General features: G+C 42.3%; 1 protein-coding gene across 1 annotated transcript in view; it reads left to right on the forward strand.

Moving 5' to 3' along the window:
- Positions 1–3,520: 3,520 nt before the first annotated feature.
- The window catches only part of LOC107722173 (BAH and coiled-coil domain-containing protein 1-like), a 38,578-nt gene continuing 20,776 nt past the window's right edge, over positions 3,521–21,322 (forward strand). The window contains exons 1-11 of the mRNA XM_016530426.1: positions 3,521–3,581; positions 4,302–4,424; positions 4,508–6,493; positions 7,066–7,180; positions 7,339–7,529; positions 7,720–7,878; positions 11,042–11,238; positions 11,806–12,163; positions 14,386–15,171; positions 20,569–20,726; positions 21,086–21,222. Coding sequence (XP_016385912.1) covers positions 3,521–3,581; positions 4,302–4,424; positions 4,508–6,493; positions 7,066–7,180; positions 7,339–7,529; positions 7,720–7,878; positions 11,042–11,238; positions 11,806–12,163; positions 14,386–15,171; positions 20,569–20,726; positions 21,086–21,222 — 4,271 coding nt within the window. The remainder of the gene's footprint in view (positions 3,582–4,301; positions 4,425–4,507; positions 6,494–7,065; positions 7,181–7,338; positions 7,530–7,719; positions 7,879–11,041; positions 11,239–11,805; positions 12,164–14,385; positions 15,172–20,568; positions 20,727–21,085; positions 21,223–21,322) is intronic.

Here is a 21,322-nt window from a genome sequence, read left to right on the forward strand (position 1 = left end):
TATATATATATATGTATATATATATATATAGGAAAGCAGGAAATCAGCATATTAGAATGATTTCTGAAGTTAGTGTTAATGGCTACTGAAAATTCAGCTTCGCTGTCCCAGGAATAAATTACATTTTAGAATATATGAAGATAGAATACAGTTAGAATATTCTGAAATAGAAAACAGTTAGCACCAAGTTTTTTTTAAATGCCTTGATAAATCAGTTCAGCTGCATGTTATCTCATTCCATTGTTCTCCAACTAGATTTTTTATTATGTGAATGATCCCTTAGGCTAATGAACTATATAACTTGCTAAAAAATAATGGTTTATTTCAATTATAATCATTATTATCATGCAACAATAAATGTAATAATTTATTGAACATTTGCATCTTTTATTGTGTTGGTCTTCTTGCCGTTTTATTAAAGCAATAAGGCACCTGAGGCCTTACGTTACAGTGGTTTTACCAAAGATTTTGAAGTAAAGTGGCCTTGTGTGGCTTTATTGCATCTTTTTTTTCCTGCAACCAAAGTGGCCACATTCTGTAGCTGTTGATTCAGCACATCTCACAATTAATGGAGCTGACAAGATCCCCTCCTCTCCTTCTCCTCTTCGCCTCTCTGTTCTGCTCTCTCCTCCCTCGGTCTGCCTGCTTCGTTCTGCCGCTTCGCTTCAATTAGAGGGTTAGATGGGCATGTTAGAGACAGTCCTGTTTTCTTTTTATATTGTATTCCTTTCTTTCTCTTGATATCAGTTTCAATGACAAACTTTTATTTTCATGACAAAATATGTATTGCAAAAATAAAATGCCAATAACAATATTTGCGTTACAAATAAAAATAAATACATTTAAAAAAAATATTTTTAATTAACAATTATCAATTAAGTAAAACAAAATAAGTTAAGTCAATTAAGTAAAAGCAAATCAGCAAGAAATAGATTATCAAGATAACAAATATTAAATATCTATAAAATGAGAAAGTTAAAGAAAAGGTGCGGTAATAATGAACTGTAACAGAGACATGTGTCTCTCTCACAGTCTCTCACTCCCTTTTCTTTGTCAGGAATCTTTGTTCACATATATATGATTAGAGAGGTGTGTGTGTGTCTCCATTGTCCTCTTCCAGTGGGTCGCACGACATGCAGTGGGTTTTGTACTGTACATGGATGCTGAATTTGTCATGCACATGACAGGCTGTAATCTGATGCGCTTTATTGTGCCTTACATGTAAAGGCATATAACTGTGTCATGGGTGCCGGTAGAACTGGTATTGAGTTACACAGGGAGATTCTTAATGATTGGAACAGATTGACTAGTTATTACCAATCCATATTTTTATTTTATTTTATTTTATTTTATTTTTTTATTTTATTTTATTTTATTTTATCACTGGTACTTTTTTCTTTCAGTGATTTAATTCTTTATATTAAACAGTCATGGGAATAAAATATTTTGAAATTAAAATGAGTACTATTTTAGAGAGAAAGGGGGGTAGGTAAGGTATGGAGTGGCAGCAAATAATTTGTTAATAATTTCTCATAGATTAAAAAGAAAACGACCTCCCTAAAATAAACATTGTTGCTCAGCTCACCAGTGTTAAGGTCTGTAGGTATATGATTGAATGGGTAGTTCTGTGTGGCTCCATTCCAGTACTCTCTCACTCTCTTTCTCATACACTCACACACACACACACACACACACACACACACAACCAACCACAGATCCTCTTTGACTTTGTTTGGGATACTGTCCAACTCTCCCCACCTGTACTTTTCACTGCTTCTCAGTCTTACAGAACAAAAACAGTGTCTTGGCTTCTGATCCGAATCTCAGTTTGATCTGGCACACTGAGCTCCTGTGGCTCCATCATTCTTCATTTAGATGAATACAGTTTTCATTCAGACTGGGGAGCTGTAGTTTACAATACGTGTGTTTGATTAGTTATGTGTGTGTATGTGTGTGTCTCGTCTCTCTGTAATGGTCTGTGCTGGACTGCGTTTATTGCTCATCATTAGAGTGTGATTGCTTTCAGACTGCCGTGCCGCTCTCCTCTAATTGTTGGCATTTAAATTAATTGTGGAAGCGAGGGTGGTGATTGTTGCCTCCTCTTCTTTTCTCTCCTCTGGTCTGACCTCAACTGTGGTGGTCTGGTCTTGTCTGGTCTGGTCTACTCAGTTCTCATATCCTTTCTGTCTCCTTTTTAAGACTGCACATACCGTTCAAATGTTTGGGGTCAGTAAGACTCTTTTTGAAATAAATTAATAATTTTATTCGGCAATGATGCATTAAGTAACATTAACGACTTTACATTACATTGTTACAAAAAAAAAAATCTATTTCAAATGAATGCTATTCTTTTGAAGTTTCTATTTATCCTGAAAAAATGTATCACAGTTTCCACAAAAATATTAAACAGCTGTTTTCAACATTGATAATAGTAAGAAATGTTCCTTGAGCACCAAATCAGCATATTAGAATGATTTCTGAAGGATCATATGGCATTGAAGAGAGGAGAATTGGCTTCTGAAAATTCAGCTCTGCCTTTTCTATTAAAATAGAAAACATTTATTTTAAAGTGTAATAATATTTCACAATATTAATGTTTTACTGTATTTTTTGGTAAATTAAATGCAGCCTTGTTGAGCATAAGAGTCTTTTTTCAAAAACATTTAAAAAATCTTATCAACTCCAAATGTTTGAACACTAGTGTAAACATACATATATGCACTCAAGCACACGCGTAATTACAAATGACTGTGCTAACCGTCCCTCGTCTTGCATGTTCACGGTTAATGTGTGCATCTCTCTGTATCTGCACATGCTGCAGGAGCTTGTGTATGTGTGTGCGCATCATGTATGTGTGTGTAGATAAAATTGAAATTCTGTGGCTGTAGGAAACAGGTGCAGCCAGAAGGCCTGATATTACACATCTGGACTCCCCTGTGATGTCACTGTCAGCAGGACGCTCCACTGGTGTCAATTAGTAAGAGAGGCAGGAAAGGGGGAGATCTCCTTCCCTACTCCTTTGTCTCTCAATCGCTCTCTCTCTCTTTCAGACACACTCACACATGTACCTACAGACACTTACGGTCTGTCTCTCATAATCTGCCTCTCTAAATGATATGCTCCGTCTCTATCACACTCGCACTCCCTTGTTCACATCTCTCTTTCTCACTTTTTCCCTCTTGCTCGTTATTGATATATGTGTTACACAAAGGTTTAATTCATGAGCCAAATGTCTGTTACTGTAATGAAATTCTTAATAAAGGTTCAGAACATGTGCATTCAACAGTTTCACCAACCACAAAACGGTCAGCCTAGACTGGTTCATGCTGGTTAATACTAAAGATAAAAGAACATGCACAATTAACTATCCAATATTGACGGTTACAAAAAAAAGAATCTCTAATATCGGCTGAAGATTCATTGGTACTGATATATTGTGCATTCATTTGTCCATTTGTCTTCCAAAGTGTCAAGTCAGATAGGGTCATGACAGTGTGTGTGTATTGTAGGCTATGGGACAATGGCTCTGTGGAATGCTGAGGATGAGCATTATGGACTGCTGTTTACTTTGGCCCCAGACCGTTAAACTTTTAACTGCATCCAATTAAACTGTGTGCAAGGACAGGTTCTCAAACAAATACATGCACAAACACAGGAACACACACTCAAAAAGACACCAGGATACTCTACCCTTACTTGGACTACCATTTTACTGACAGACAGAAGCACCCCCCGCCCCCCACCCCCACAGATGGCTATAATAGCTCTGTGATGTGGGCTGCTTAAGCGCATGACCCTTGTGTGCCTGGCCATTGACCTCTGCTGCTCTGTGGTTGGGTTTCAGCCATGTGCTTAGTTTAAACATAAATACACCCCACTGTAGCCTTCACTATCTCAGGACACAGTTCAGTGTCCTTGAAGATACAGAGTCAAACTGAGTGGCCATTTAGCTCCATCTGAACCAGTGGGATGTGCATGCATAGCTGTTAAAAGAGCATCTTGTATTACTGTGTATGTCTCTTTGTCTTTTATATATATATATATATATATATATAAAGGCTGTAATATTAAATAATTGTAAAAAGGAAGTTCTAAAAGCTCTTGTTTAGTTGAACTACTCATAAATGTCGAGTAAAGAACTGAACTTTTTTGTGCAGGGGTTTCTGGGAAAGGTTGTACCATGCTGTAGGGCTTCATGAACCTGCATCCAGCCACAGCAAAAGGCCAAAACTGTCACTCTCTTTTGTTACATTTGTTTATCCTGACAATATTCTCTCCCCTCTTTCCTTTCTCTCTCTCAGCCCCAGGGTATCCCCGCTTTTCAGGGAGTCTAGCCCACACCTTCCTGCCCATGAGCCCCCTGGATCACCATGGCAACAGCAGCATACTCTATGGACAGCACTGTTTCTATGATTCTCAGAAAGGTGAGTGAGGTTCCATTTCTTCTGTCAAGCAACAATAAACAGACTTTGCAAACGTATTTGTCTAAATTTATTTCTTTTCTAAGATTTCTATCTACGAAGCCTCCCATCGCAGCCCCACCTTCTCTCCACAAATCACAACCTCCCATCACTATCTAGGACTGCCCCTGCCCACCCACTGGACTCCTGCAGTCATGAGAGGGAGCCTGGGAGCACAGCTTCCCAAAAGAGCTCCAAAGAGATGGGTGCAGTGGAGCGAAGAGTAGCACCCGGAGGAAAAGAAAAAGAAAAGAGTAAACAAGAGTCCAAGCAGGATCGGCATCATCACGGTCCTCCCATCCTTCACCACCAGCACCAGCACCATCCTCAAGGCCTAGAAGAGGACTTCCGGCACAAAGACGACCCCAAGCACCTTAGTTCATGCCTGCTTAGCACCAAGACCCAGAATGGCTCTGATCCAGGGGCCACCACCAGGGGTTCCCTGCCCAGTTGTGTGGGGCCGGGGGCCTCTGTTCTGGGGACTGGCAGGCAGACAAGTGGAGAGAGTCACTGTTGCAAGGAGGGGGTCAGTGGAGAGATGCGAATTAGCGAGCCACCCTCAGACTGTCTTCGCCGCAGTGCCGTGCTGGGCCATGTCCATCCAGTGCCCTATTCCATGCCCCCTCCCCTGGGCCTAGGCTCTGCCGTGGGAGGATCCTGGCTGCACCCAAGTCATCCGCACCATCACCATCCTCATCATCCCCACCCTGATCTTTTCTGCCCACCACCCCCTGCTCCACTAACCATGCCCACTGCTCAGGAAAAGAGGCTTGGCAGGGACTCTGAGGTGACAGGGTCTACCTTTGTGCCCTCTGTGGGGCCACAGGGAGACAAAACCAGTGGACCGTTCCAGCTGGGGAACCCTCACTGTCGAGGTGTGGGAGGTGGGATGGTTGCGGTTGGGGGCAGTGTGGGGAAAGAAACGAAAATAAACAGCAGTAGCAGTGGAAGTCGAGTAGCTACCCTACTGCCTCCTCCGAGTAGCTGTCAAAGAAAATCTTCCCAGCAGCAACATGCATATAGCAAAGCAGACAAGAGCCCAGACTGGCCCCCAGGCCCCCATTCACGCACAAACGAGGTTCAACACAGTCAGAATCAGCATCCCCACACAGCTCGTTCATGTAGCTTGGACAGCAGTGAGGAATCTGATGCATTCCGTCCCTCTCTGCCACAGGGGACAAAGGGTGGCCACCAAGCTAAGAGTAGCATTTATGCCAGCACTCCACCTTTCCGGGACTGTTCCCACTCAGGTCCGTCAAACAGGACGTCATCCGAAGGTAAAGGTGCCACAGAAGCTGAGTGTACTCTTCAAAGGAACAGTCAGAGAGTTGCACGGATACGTCATCAGCAGCACAGTAACAGGGCTAGCACTGGTGGACAGGGTCCAGAGTTGGAGCCTGGCAACGGCACACAAGACAAGGGGAAGATGGACATGGAGTCAACATCACAGGGATACAGCGGGCATCAGACCGGCACTCATCCCTCCTCAGAGGTGCGAGGACACCCGGCTCGACTGGATGAAGAACCGCACAAGGCTTACAACTCTCTGGGTGCTGCTTCCCAGACTTCACATGGGGACCAAGGGCCTCCTCCTCCTCTAATTGCCCCACAGGAGGCCACACTGCGCCCACAGGGACCTGAAAGCAATGCCATGAGGAGTTTGATGAAATATAGCAGCCAGCAACCACTGCTGTTCTCTCAGAAGAGCCCGTTTGGTGGCCTAGGCTGCCTCAAGCAGGGGGCAGTTACTGGGGAGAGGAGAGAAAGGAATGAGAGAAACGGCAAAAGTGGAAGTGGTTTGAGCTATGCTCTTCAGGAGGCGAAGCAGACCCTGCCCCCCAGGAGAGCCTCGTCATCTGGGGAGAATGAGCGGGCAGGCAAGGACTCAGGGGACGTTCAGGGGGAGGGAGAGGTGCGACAGCCCCCTGTAGGGATAGCAGTGGCCGTTGCCAGGCAGAGAGAGCCCCCGTGCCGCCTGCCAGACGGGCATCCCACCCACAGCCACCATAGTAGAGTGATGCCCAGCATGAAGGGTAAGCGACTCTCAACGGGAGGTCTGGTGTTTGTGTGTGTGTACAAGTGTGTGTTCTAACAAGCTATATATAAATTTTCAGTTTACTGGATATACTTGATGAACTTTTGGAAACTTCATAGAAAAACAAGCTTGTGATTAAAAGAATGGTCACAAACAAGATATTTTTGGTTGTTTATCCAAATTATTTGTCATCCCTTGATATTTTGTAGGTATAACCTTACCATATTGGGTATTTTAGGTGTTACCGTGAATGCCAAATTGCTCTTATACTCTTACAGCCACCTGTTTAAAACACTGAGTAGCTATCGCCCAGTTGCAACACCTAATCTGTCTGATATCTGAAAATGCTGCTTTTTCAGGCAGTATACAGAGATAGAATGACAACAAGGCATGAATCTGAATCTAATAAGTGTATCTTTCTGTACCTTTGATATCCCGCTATCCTATATGTGTGATTTAGCATTTTATTGAAAAGAATATAAATGGTGTGTGCACCAGTGAAATTAGAAAATAAATTAGTTTAATCATTGGCGGGTTTCTAGATTGTGGTGCTGAACTATTCTGTGTTAGGTGTTGGACGCCCAATGTACCCGTTGGAGCGGGAGGTGGATGAAGACACGAAAAGAGTCTGTGAGGAACAGCTTGGACTGCCTCCATATGACAGAGAGCGAGAACTCATCCTCAGGTAAGGCTGTTAGTCAAATTGATCTTTCCAGTTGAATTTCTGTATTTACCACAATTAGTTGAATATAAACAAAGACCAACCTGAAGAGTTAGCATGCTGCACTGTAGTTGTAATGCCATAGAGATTAACTTTGTGCCATTTTGATGGCTTCCCTTCAGGGAAAACAAAAGCAGAGTTGACTTTGCCAGGATCCACCCCTCCAGTAGTTGCCATGGAGATTTGACCTCACACCTTATTGTGCCAGGCGGTAGCCAATTAGGCGCTGAGCCATCTGCTCACGCCCATCCCGCCCATCATCACTGGATGCCTCGGACAGCAAGTCCCTCCCTCTGGATGGGACACTCTTATGGTAAGCAAATGCCGTCTGTTTTTGCTATTTTGATGATATTAGATTACAATATACTTCACTGTCTTGTTGAATTTCTGCATGTGTTGGTTAATTAGTTTTACCCTACTAAATAATCAATGAATTGCCCATTAGTATTGAAACATAAGATAAAATCTTTCATCATTAAGCAGCTTTCCATGTCTCTGTTCAGGTCTCAATCATGCAGCATTGCACCAGAACTTGACCCCCGGCTTCTCTGCGACCATGCCCAGCCCCTTGCAACCAGTTTTGCCCCTGCCTCAGGACCCCTCTGCCGCCCTGGTGGTATTGCCTACTGAGCCAGCAGCCCACCCTGTCACCCATCACCTTGGTACACTGCCCAAAATTACTGGTATTTTATTTGGTTGTTGTAGAAACAATGTTATTAGGTTAAAGTACGGAGCAGTATGGAGGGTATTCAACTCCACATATTCTTTTTTTTCCATTTTATGTTTATTGTGAACATTCATTTGAGTACAATCATATAGCATATTTCAAGTCAGCTCCACAAATTCAATGACATATTCATATTCATTTTCATGAATTTTTTTTCACTCTGAAATATTTTTTAATTATTTGGTGCAGTCAACTTTTTTCCAGTGGAACACAAAAGATGATTTTTGAAGAATCTTCACCATGCTTTCCCCCCCCCCCATAAAATGATCAATTAATAACTAGAAATAAATAGAGATTTAATGTTTGGGTGAACTTTTACTTTTACAACCAGACAGTTACAGCAATTTGATCCATAGTCATTCTGTCCACTTTTTCTGTTCTGGAATTCGACACTGAATTCTCTTCCCCTTGGGTCTAATGTCCCTTCCCCCTCTGTACAGTTCCATCTCATCCCCTTCTGCCCCTGTATCATTCTGTAATCATTATTGTGAAACGCTTCACTAAGCCAAGCAGGCATTTACAGCACATTGTGGTATGGACTTAATGGGAACAGTTTCACAAGCAGCCCTAATGCACACTCTGAACGCACAAATTGGAATTATTCGAACTGTTTAAACAAATTATCATTTCAAGTAGATAGCTTGCGTATTTGACTTTGAGTGTGTGGGGAGGAGGGGGACGTATGCATAGATAAGCGTGTGCGAGCAAGAGAAATGGAGATCTAAAGTCACTGTGTGGGTGTACGTTTCAGGGTCTATTGGTTTAGATTAAATTTGTATGAATACGTTAGTGCTCGCACAGCAGCAGAATTGGCCCAGGTGGGTTTTTAGGAGTTTGTCTACTTTGCGTCAATGTGTGGAACCTGAGGAGGTAAGGGGCACAGGGGCACTGTGTTCGTTTAGCACAGTGGCACAGCATTTTTCTTACTTTAAATGTTTTTTTTTTTTTAGATTTTGGATTTACTTGTTGGTTAACATTATTTAATAGCCCGAGTGGCCTAGATGATGTCAACGGAAAAGGAAAATCATTTTAGTAGTTGTGGTAGTTAAATTTTTTTATAGTTAGTATTTACAGTAGTTACATTTTTCAGAAAGATTATGAAGGCAAATGTATTTTATTTTGGAATAAGTTATTATGCACTTTAAAACCAAAGGAATATTTAGGATCAGCTCATGCCAGCAGGTTGTGTCATTCTCTGATGCGCCATGCCATCTGAGCAAAGTTTGGATGTGGTATTCTTAGCATCTCTTTAATGGTTTTAAACTATACTGCGCTGTGCCTTGTCATGCCATGCTGTGCTCGGTTGTGCTATTGTGTCTGCACAGTTCTGGTATTGTGCTTTGATTTGTTGTGCATCTCTGAATGTCTTTCCACCCTATTATACTGTGCCTTGCTGTCCGGCGCATCATCGCATGGCTTTTTGCAGTATTGTGCTGTGCTCTGCTGTCCTGTGCTGTGCGCCTCTGTTCGGCATTTCTCCTCCCCACACTGGCTGTGAAATTTAATTAGCTCTCTGCTCCTTAGCGTCACACTCCCCTTTCCGCAACAAAGAAGGGAAGTGCATCCATTGGATCCCTCCCTAGGGAAACATAACCCTGTCCCAGTAATCTTTCCCAAACAAAGGTCCTTGCCATACATCAGAGAAGGAGGGGCGGAGAATATGCAGCATGCAAAACCGAATGGCTGAAAGAAAAACATATTGTGTTGAAATTTCTGTGGGCTGAGGCTCAAGGCTGAGACTAAGTGCTTTGCACAGCTGCGCTTCATCTCTCTACACTCTCTCCCTCTCTCTCCCCCTTCCTCCATCCTTACTATCTGATCAGCTCGTTTCAGAAATGACAGACTCCTTTCAAATATCCTGCTTGCTTAGCGATTAAACAGCACAAAAGTGCATCTGTGAGATGCCTAGTCACATGTAGGCAGACTTTGAAAGTCTGGTCTACCTTTCAGTTTATCTAATTAAAGGGATAGTTCACATAAAAGTGAAAGTTCTGGCATGATTTACTCACACTCACGTCATTCCAAAAAAACAGATGACATTTTGAAGAACTGGTTTTGTCCATATAATGAACATATTTCATTGTATTTCTTCGAAATAACTTCCCTTGTGTACCACAAAAGAAAGTCATACTAGTTTGGAACAACATGAGGGTGAGTAAATGGTGGCAGGTTTTTAATTTTTGGCTGAATTTTTGAAATATTTGATGTCACAAACATGGCAAATTTTGCCAAATCCAATTATTTATTTCATCCTCAAAACAAAAACGTTCCTTGTACCTTGTAAACAACTTTGTTTCCAGTTAAGTTATTTTGCATCACTAAGTTAGATTGGAACTGGCTATTTGAAGTTAAAGCATGCCATTTTTGCATGCAATATGCATCAGGCGGCCAGTGGGCGCTGCCTTGTGAGGCCGAAACAACGGATGACCTCAACGCTTCCGTGTCTATCTCCCCTCCTCAAGAGTTAATCTCGGGGTATAACATTTTTGCTCCTTTTTAAGGCCAACACCCATCACCTAACCATTATTACAGGCATAATAACTCAGCCTCAGCTCTTGTGAATGAGCGAGACTTTTGGGAGTAGACCCTTCTTGCCCGCCGCTCTCAGCAGGCTGTCAGGAAGATCTTGTCAGAGGAGCCACATTCATGTGACAGTTTGAGACAGCAGCGCTGAATTGTCTTGACTGGCACTGCGGCGTGCACAAGCCAGAGATCAGGCAAGTGTGGCTGGTGAGCTCACTGGTGACCGTCGTTTTGCGTTAATCCGCTGAGATATGACTAACGGTGAGTGCGAGGGACAGACATTGAAAAAAGGAGGCAGTTTGCATTCTCTCTTCGCCCACGGGTTGAGTGCGCTACATGATGAGGAAAGGGTTGTGGAAATGTAAGGGTTTTTTGCCCTGGGGACGGAGGATGACTTTTGGAAAGAAAAGAGAGAGTGGAAGAATAGAGGGACAGAAAAGGAGTGGAATCTTTTAGCCGTAAATCAATAGGCCTTCAGAGCGATAAGTGAGACTTGCCATGAGGCAAAAGAAAAACCTTTGTTCATTCTTTTCTCATTCCTTTCTCTTTCTCTCTCTCGGTCTCACTCTCTGTAGATGTAATGGAGCAGCAGGGACTGTGGCCCCCTGTTTACGGAGCCCGAGGGCCCGCCTCACACATGCAGCATCCTGCTGTCTACTCCCGCTGCCAGTTTCTACGGCAACAGGAACTCTATGCGCTGCAGCAACATCAGCACCAGCAGCACCGCGCGGCACAGGCGATGGAGCTGGTGCACAGACACAGTCACTCGCAGGTAACACATGAAGGAAAAAGTGCACGTACATCTGGTTAGCCACATTTCCTCATACCCCTCAAGGTGATTTCCCAACAGTTATTTCTCTACAGAAGCCCGGCGCCTTTCAGCAGACCTACCCAGGGTGCCTGAAGTTGTGAAAGGCCTGTTATTCCTGCTTTTAGAAATTCATAGCAGTTATAGCCAAAGAATGGACGGCTTTCATTTTCAAAGCACATCTTAATGTTGGAAGTTTTGAAAGAGTGGGATTCTTCTCAGGAACGGGGCAGTATTCGGGCTTTTATCTGACTGCTTTTGTACAAAGAAGCAGAGCAGAATGCAAGTGTACGATGGATCATTAGCACCCATTGTACTGCTTCCCTGGTGCCTGTCTTTACGCAAGAAACCTGAGATGACTGAATCATAACTAGCTCCATGTTAGCATCCTTTTTCCATTATAAATGCATTTCAGTTGTGAGGAAACTGGGAATAATATTGATATGCGTGATGTTTGACTTCCCAGTGTTGGTGTAGTACTCTGTGTTATACAGTCTCTGAAGCCTGTTTGAATTTCTTGTGTTTTTGCAGAGGAAACCTGAGGATCCCCCCATCGATCTGGTTGAGGAATCGTCTGAGCTCCGCACGTCCAATCACACTAGGCCTTTCTCCGTTGGCCCCTCCGCTAAACTGCCCCCCTCCTCCTCGTCCCCAGGGGGCTGCACTTCTCGCCTTTCGCCCTGCTGTCGCTTGCCCGCCCCACGGTCCCACCTCAAGAGTACGCCCTGCACGCCTTGCTCTGAGCCCAGCCCAGCTGTGGCTGCCCCTCGCTCCCCAGCACTCAGCCCCCCCCACGCCACCCCTCGCCACCTGCCAAAACCTGCAGAGTCTCAGGACAAGAGGAGCGAGGGCCAGCCACCACAGGACTACCCTCAGTCGCTGGAGCCTGGTGAGTGGGAAAATGGCAGCATTCATGTCTGTAATTTCAGTAGGATGAATGGTAAATGTATTTAGTGTACATACAGAAACAAACATGCATTGTAGAAGCCTGTAGTTTAACCTGTACCTGTAGAAACGTAGTTTCTAGCTCAGATGAGTACAATTGTGAATGCGACAGGGATATAGAAATTAAATAAAAAGTGTAAGGAAGACTCATTATGAGCCCTATAAGCTGGGCTCATTAATATTAATTAGGTTTTGTTATGGTGGCACAACTTATTTACTGAAAGGCAAATGCTAGTAAGTTAGCATTAGCCATAACATATCAAAGCATAAAATAAAATAAAATATAACATTAAAAAATATAAAATATAACAAAATATGATTATTTACATAAGCATGCAAGATATGCTTATGGTCACATCAGTATCATTTGATAAATTTGCTGATACAACCCAATAAATTATAGCCAATTGACAATGGGACTTCAACTATTTCTAATTGGCTTAGCTGTTGTTAAACTCATATAAAACAAAATGTTTACTCAGAGTCTGTAATATTTTTTTTATCCATGATACACTAGTATTTTGTAAGTTCTATTTTCCATTTGACTTGTATAAAGTAAAACCAGAAATTAAATGATCGTTACATAGAAATCTGTACTTTTAAAACAGATTTATATCTAATATCAGTCAATTGACAATCAGTTATTGACATAAAAATATTAATAATTATCAGCATCAGTTTCTGACAAAATTTCCATATTGATGAAGCCCTGCTTATTTCCCAAAAAGAGGGAGAACATACTTTGAAATTGCTAAAATAATGTTTGCTATGCCCCTGTATGGGCTTAGTATTTAAATCAGAACACATTCTAACATGAGTCCGATGATAAAAAAGCAGTGGATTGGTTTATTTGGACTAATAATCCAGTCTGAAAAAAGGGGTGAACAGAATAAAGCAAATAATAAAAGCCAGAATAGTGCTTTTCTCTAACACGCTTCCTATCCCAATGCCCTCGCATTTGAGTCTAAAAAAAACAGCGACTAGAGGAAAGAGGCTGGAACATTTCATTTCATTCTCAAGGTTAGGATCTTGCCATCGTGTCTGGCTCCACAAGCCCCTGGGGGAGAGGGAGTGAAGTGGAGGAGAGAAGGAAAAAAAGAAGAGAAGAGATGGTTGAATAGAAAAAAAGACCCTGACCACAGGGACAGTAAACAGAAGAGAGAGATATTTTGCTGCAGATAAGATGCGCAGGGCCTTTGAAGGACTTGTTGCCTTTGATTACCGAAGACAATCAATCTGTTAATGTGAATGGAAGAGTAAGCACTGACTTTTCACTTTGTGTCGAGTCTTTGCACCATTGTATCCATTTGTGACACATTTGTATGTGCAAGAAAGCATAGATGCCGTAGGGAGCGGCTTGCCGTACAGTGTGAGAGAGAGACAGACAGAAAACAGTAGGGAGGTCAGTGAGACAGCAGATAGGGCCTCTCTTATCCTTCAGAGGTCCTTGAGTGCTGGCTGGCGAAGGGATATGCATTCATCTGGCGGATGGATACCATCAATAATACAGCACTGAGGTGACAGGGCTGGCTGTGCAATCACACCCAGACACCATGCTGTCATCAATATACCCGGCTATGCTACAGATCTCATATAGACACACACACACAAACACACACACTCTCGCCCTTTCATGCAAGCAACGTGTCCTGTGCAATCGTTTTCAATCGCACGGCGGACGAGACGAATACACACTCTCACTTAAAGACTAATTTATACAAAAACATTCCTCCATGCACTCCTTCTCTCTCTTGCACACACTGCATCCATAACAACTTGAACATAATTCAATATTCATGGAAAATTTGCTCATGCCTGCTCTATAGCCTTTATGGCGCCGGTTCCATTATGTGTGTGAGTTATACTAGATAAACGCAACGAATGGTACACACTGTCGCTAATGCTTCTGTATACAGCATATATATCACCCCTCTCTGAACTTCAGCAGCAGGGGGCCATGCCCCTTAACTCACAAGGTCATATTGTGATGTGTATCACAAATGAATGGTAATGGCTTGCTGGTTCGCTGTGTGCTGAAGTGTGTTTCAGGAGCAGTTAAATCTTTATGCTTGTAATAGAGTGACTTCAAACAAGGTTGAGGAGCCCAAACCAACATCAATGTTTATGGAAACACTCAATCAGTTTTATTCCCATTTTTTCCTATAGATCTCCCTCCTGGCTACACTTACCCCGCCATCGCCATGGGTTACAAAGGTGGCCCCTCCCCTCAAGAAGTCCAATTGGCTGAGCATGCAGACATGGAGGCGGAGCAAGCAGAACCTGCTGAACCTGCGCCCCAGCACCACCCCCTTTTTCCCAAAGGGGAGGAGCCTGTGTGCCACACTGGAGTGGGTTCTCCCATTAGAACGTCCCAGGAAGTAGATGATGTAGAGGATGAGGGAGGAGTAATAGAAGCGGACGGACAGGTAGATGAAGGACAGGTGGATGCCACTCTCTCACAAACTTCCCTTTGCCCCGTTACTGACTCTACCGTAGTGGACCCCCTTCCAGAAGGAGCGACTATGATCCCCAACAGCCAGGCGAGTGGAATGGAGAGTCCAGCAACAGCTGAAGACAACAAGGAGCAGGTTGAGGAGCTACAAGACTTAGCTGTGACCACCACCCAGGATTCTCAGTCTGTGGGACCTACTGCGCAGGATCCAGAGAGGACTGCTAAGGATGAGTGCACGTCACCCACTGACTCATCCTCGCCGCCTTTCTCCCCCTGCCCCGTGCCCTCTGCCCTGGGCAGTCAGTACCCTGGGAGCTGCATTTGGAGCCTGGAGCTGCTCATCGCAGCAGCACTGTGTGCCACTCGAGATGCCTGTATGGCGGCCCCTGTGCCTGTGTCTGGGAACGCAGTGGCCCCAAATTATGGTATAGAGTTACTGAGTGAACTGGCAGAGCTGGAGCAATGCCAACAGCAGAGGAACAACACAGAAGAGGACAGAGGTAAGGATGAACATGCATGAGCCCCCCCCCATTATTCAGAATACCAATTGATCAAGGTTTTCAATGGGAAATTCATAAATTGTTGCTATGTTTTCATTCTCTGTGCAAAGTTTCAATGACTTTCAGGGGATGTCTGCTTTTGTACAGGAGTTGGTATAGGATATATTTGGCTGGCAATGCTAAGGTTAATCTTGGCAAAATGGGTTGTGTTGTCCCAACACAGTTAGCCAAATATTTAAATGAAAGACTTTTAAACTGAAGTTTTATGAAAATCATGATTATGCATTTGAATGTTTTTCATCCAATAATAATATGAAAAGGACGCAAAGTTCTTGAGGTGCCAAAAGACAGTTTGAGTTGCACAAGATGAATCCCCAAAAATTCCCTTTAGAAATTATTTTAGAAAAGAACAAAAAGTTCTTAAATGGTCAGCCGTTGCTACGGTTACCTCCTCAGGCAAACAATTTCTGTTCATGAGCATCTATTTACTGTTGTTGTGCAAGATCCTGTCCATGTGGAAGCTGTTTGTAATAGCTGAAACAAAGCATATGATTGCAATATTATGTTCTAGCTTATGGAACAGAAGTAGCAATAGACCTTCTCTTACATATTGTTACGTACATCCAAGTGAAACGAGTTTTCAAAAAAGAAAAAAAAAATGTAGGACTGGGACTTGGTTATATCCATTGGTTGTTGATGGGATGGATTCAGATCTGAATGTAAGTTTGATGTGGATTGTAAAAAAGGGAGTTTAAGAGGACTAAATGATTGGAAAAGTCTAGCATACGTCACCAGAGAGAAGTCTGCTGTTTCCCCGAAAGATCGAGTTATGAAATTTTGATAAAAAATTACATGTATGCAAAAATTAAACATAAGCATGGATGAATCGTTCACTATAAGATCACTAACAAGCATTTAGAAAGTAGATTTTTAATTTCATGCCGACTTTAACCAATTAGTTCTATGCTAAGATAGTAAAATTAACAGTTTGCTTGCTAACATATGTGGTTATTGAAATATGTTGAAAAAGACCTTTTATATACATACTTACAAGTACTTTTAAGACCCTCCCAACCTTTTGTTCTGGCTCCCTTTGGCCTTAATTATTTGCACCCCAATCTTATTCGGTTACATCCTGCCCAATGTACACAAACACCATATTGACTCCCACAATTTCAGAAGACTGTCCATCTTGTAACATTTCCAGCACCAACAGGTTTACAAAAGGTAGTTAAAAAGACAGCCGTTCTGTTCTTTCTTATCACAATAGAAAGCACACCCAATCACACACATGATTTAATTCCTCATCAGTGATTTGCATGAGCGGTCTTGTAGCGCTGTGATACAGGCGACAGGGGAAGACCATGACAGAGGCATTCATTTTGTTTTGTTTTTTTCTCTCCTCACAAAAAGAGGTGCAAAAAATAGGGTTTTCAGTCCAGCCAGATCTCCAGGCTTTGTGTGAAGGAAAGATAACAAAGCCTCCCCCCATACCACCATCCCGACAATACGTGCAGAGACAAACCAAAATACACACAAATGCTAACTCTCAGCTGACTGTCCAGCTTTCCACTTTCATAGGAACACACACACACACACACACACACACACACACACTCACGCACTCAACTGTGCACAAGCTCGCACTCTTGCCTTCTTTTCCTGCCTAAAGATCAAATGCTCCCCATCCTTTTGGGGCTCAGCACTTCCTGTGGGAGAGAATAAGATGGAGCGGTGAGGAGGGGGCCGTGTTTTTAAAGGGCTTTAGTCTGTCTTAAAAGGCAGCTCTAATGATAGCTAGTTCCCCCCGGGTCCGCCGGATTGGACTGTGTCCACTCACTCATCCTGAGGGATGGCTCCCCTGCCCCTGCTCCTCAAACCTGTTTGATCAATTTTATATGCCTCATTTTAGATGGAAAAAAGCCCCGGCGCTTTCCCACAGCTTTCTGAGTCCCTCAGTGCGAAGTTGATGAAATAGTAAAAACAGCTGATCTTTTTCCTCTCAGGACGATAGCGTTTTCGTCGGCTAATTAGGCCCTATTGTTGTGAGTGTTGTTTTAAAGGCTTGTTGCTTTTCCAGGGACTGTTTAGGGTCTCCCTGCCAAAGGATGTTTTTATTTACGCCAGTATCCTCTAGCAGCTGAGAAATCCCCAACGCTCACACCACATGGGGAAAAAAAATATCTAACCGCATTTGGCGGCGTGCATCGTTTTAGCTTTTAGTGTGTATGTTTTCCACCCATATTAAAATAGGGATGTAATCTGCTGTGTTCTTGTCTAAGCAAGCTGCACTAAAGGGACTAAGAAAATATGATGAAGCTCTTTGCAGCAGGGAAGAAGTCATCAATAAACACGCCCGCCGCTGAATTATTAAAGAACTGGAGGTGAGGCGGCCGCGCGGGCTGTCAGGACAGGGTCTCTCGCCGGCTAAAGATTTCATATGCGATTGGGTTTACTCATCAAGTGATTTACAGATTTGATTTCAAGCATTCTTATCTGTGGCAGACGTCTCGGGTGTTCTGCTAAAATTCCTTGTGGTGATTTGGGCATTGTGAAGTACGGACAAATAACATGTGATAAAATTATATAGATTTTGAGAGGTTCTTTGAAGTATTGTTGGTAGTTGTTATTGATTGGTCAGTGATACCACAGCGTTCCTGCTCTTTTTTTCCCACAGATCTCTAGGCTAAATGCTCTCAGAGAGCGTTATCTGTCTTCTCTCCTTCCATCTCTCATTTTCATTTCTTTTTCGGGCCTCAGCTTTTCCATCCCCCTTGTACATCTTGCTTTCATGCTATCACTCTATCCATGTGCCGTTCCTGTGGCTTCGGTCCCCACTGGCCTCGTTACGGCAGGCCGATGGGCATCGATTTCAAAAAGACCACCACAGGGCTAAAAGTGGCACGATGATTTCAGCCAGGTGGGAAACTGAAGACCCTCCCAGACCACCATAATCCAGTCTTCCTCGTCTTGTCTTTCTGTCTTTTTTTTTCTTTCTGTTCACTTGTCTCTCTCACTTTCCGTTTCAGCTGAGAGATTTCCTTCATGCAGCTATAATTCTTTTAAAGCCTGTACAATTTTCAAGTCTTTCTTCTACAAGTCTTTCTTCCTTTTTTTGGTGAATCTCACAGAATTTGTCAAGAACTTGTCTAGGTCACATTAGAGACCAAACGCAAAAAGAAAAAAATTTACTATTATTTTATTTATTTTATAAATAAATATAATTTTTTTAGTCTCAAATTCATTTATAAAATTAAGCCTATTTTAGGACCATTTTTTAAACATTTGTTACATTAACATTTTACATTAAGAATATTTTCCTTCAGTTCTCATTACTGTAATGCTAAAATGTATTATTATTATTTTAAATTGTAAATGATTCAGTATGTAAAGTATTAAATCAGCGTTAATTAAAGGAAAATAATACAATTTTGAAATTAAAAGTATTTGCCTTTTAAGTGTTTATTTATTTAAATAAATATATAAATATATCCTTTATAATGTGAAATTTGGGTGAAAATGTGTTTAATTTTCATGAAAAAAACATCTATTTATTCAGTATGTATTAAATCAGTGTAAATTAAAGAAATTCTACCCTGAGGATTACAGTAATTTTTCAATTCCATATATCACTGTTCATAAATAGAATCACCATTGAGAATAATGGGGAAAAACATAAAATGTGAAACATTGTGATACTGAGAATTTGTGGGGAAAATGTGCTTAATTGTCATTAAAAAATCTTCTCACACATCTTTCTTTGTAAATGTGCTAGACTGATCTCTTTGACTGTTGTCATATCTCGTGGCTTGAGCGCTGCATGTTTAAGTTAAAAGAAATTCAACTTTTATAAAATGTCTCAAGACACCTGATCTAATGATCCTAAAAATTGGCTTAATTTTTTTATACTAAAAGCTTTTTTTCTTTTAATTTTGTGTTGAAATGTGATCTGATGGTTTTTGTGAGATTTACCGTTTTCTCCCCTCACTTCTCCTGTCTTCTCATCTGGTTTTGATCTCCTCCTGCTCTCTGCCCTATGCGCGCAGGTCTGCTCGTGCGCCGTGCATTTCCCCTCGGAGGAGAAAATTGGATTCTTTCCATGTTAGTAATGAGGGGATGTTTGCGAATAAATAGATAGCTCAATAAACACTTTACTTCTTATTGCCTGTCTCCCCTCCCTCCCTCTTTCCCCCCTTATTCAGTTTCTCTCTTCGCCGATCCCGTACTGTGCCCCTGCTTTGCTGTGACGCAACAAAATAGCGAGCCGTGGACGCCCAGACACAGACACAGCCACTCACACATACACACTCATGCAGTCTTCTCAGTATCCCCAGGCCAGCTTTGGCTGACATGAATATTCAAGCCTCATTGGCTGAGTGGAGACTGAGCATGTGGCCTGCCCTAATGACAGTGATAAATGTTGAGAATTCGCCCTTCTTCATCTCTCTCTCTCTCTCCCTCTCTCTCTTTCTCTCTGTAACATGGCTCCTGGCATCTAAGCTTCATGTACAGAAATAAGCTCTCTGTTTAATAGCTATCATCATTGCTCATTCAGCCTCTGAAAGCACAAAGTGCTGTCAGGAAACAGCGGCGTGCTTAGAGGCGGCTTTGTATCGTTTGAGGCTTTCCTCTTTCTCTCTCTCTCTCTCTCTCTCTCTCTTCCACTCTCTTTTTATTTTTACTCCTTTACAGGTTTTTCCGCTTGCATCTTCTGGGAACAGGCTGGATGTCTGTTTTGCTAGGTCACTTTTTAATATACATGGAGAGACAGAGGCCTCTGTTTACACCTGATATTAACATCTGTCTCAAGTGATTCCCGCTAAATACATGTGTAAACAGGGTCCATCACTTAAACCACATTTTATAAGGGTCAAAAAACATGTGACACCATAAGGATAGTTCACCCAAAAACTAACATTCTGTCATAATTTACTCACCCGCATGACTGACTTTCTTCTGTGGAACACAAAAGAAGATATTTGGAAAAATGTCTTTTTTTTTTTTTTTTGTTACCAACATTTTTCAAAACATCTTCTTTTGTGTTCCACAGAAGAAAGTAAGTCATACAGGTTTGAAACGACATGAAGTTGAGTAAGTGATGACAGAATTTTCAATTTTGGGTGAAATATCCCTTTAATAATTGCGCTTTGGGTTTTGAACTTTGGCTTCAAATGAACTTGCTCCATATATCATTAAATACATCTGAACCAGTTAATCAAGGTCTTCAGAATTATTAGAAGCTTCCAGGTTTGAGCTTGGCTCTGCAGGAAGTTGGCCTTCTATGAACAGGCCCGGACATCCCATCCTAGATGGATAACTATTCTTCTTCTCTGTCATTGTAAGATCAGATGATGTGATTTCTCCTTGAATTCCTTTATTTCTTCTCATTCTGTGCAGAAGAAGACATGTTGACCTTTGACCTCCAAAGTTTGGCGACCCTAGCTGCTGCCCGGGCCTTGGAACTGGCCCCACCCATTCTAGCAGACTCAACTCCACCCATTCGCAGAATCCTCAATCTGCGCAGGAAATGCAAGTGGACGCCACGTCACGAACCGGTACACGTAACTCATGTTCATTTATTAACATTGCATTGCAAATATGAATTAAGAACTATGAAAATGCGAAAAGATTTAAATTCAGTTTGTTCCTCACACACAAATTGTATTGGTTTCAAAAGACTTGAAATATAAAGCAATAGTCGTATGGACCAATTTTATGATATTTTTATGATGTGTTTTAGGCTTTTTTAAAGGTCAATCACTGAATGCTTTCACTGTATGGAAAAGAGCATTGTGAACATTCAAAATATCTCCATTTGTGTTCTGCGGAAGAAACATAATCCTACGAAGCGGCACAATGTTGTCTGTAATTTAGATGCTCTAAACTCACTGGAGATTATTCGTTCCATGTGTAGGTGTGTTCTGTTAAGGGTACCATGGAAACGCTGGACCGGGAGGAGCTAGCGATACGTGTACGGCTGGCAGAACTGCAGCGGCGTTACAAGGAAAAACAGAGGGAGCTGGCCAAGCTACAGAGAAAACATGACCACCAGTGAGCAAACCACAGACCACTTTCACAAATACACAGCCTCCACATATAAATGCACTCCGCACACCTTTCAAAACCCATTTACACACATGCACAGAGAGAT

The sequence above is a fragment of the Sinocyclocheilus rhinocerous genome, unplaced genomic scaffold, assembly GCF_001515625.1.
Source record: "Sinocyclocheilus rhinocerous isolate Xijiao unplaced genomic scaffold, SAMN03320098_v1.1 scaffold334, whole genome shotgun sequence".
NCBI lineage: Eukaryota > Metazoa > Chordata > Actinopteri > Cypriniformes > Cyprinidae > Sinocyclocheilus > Sinocyclocheilus rhinocerous.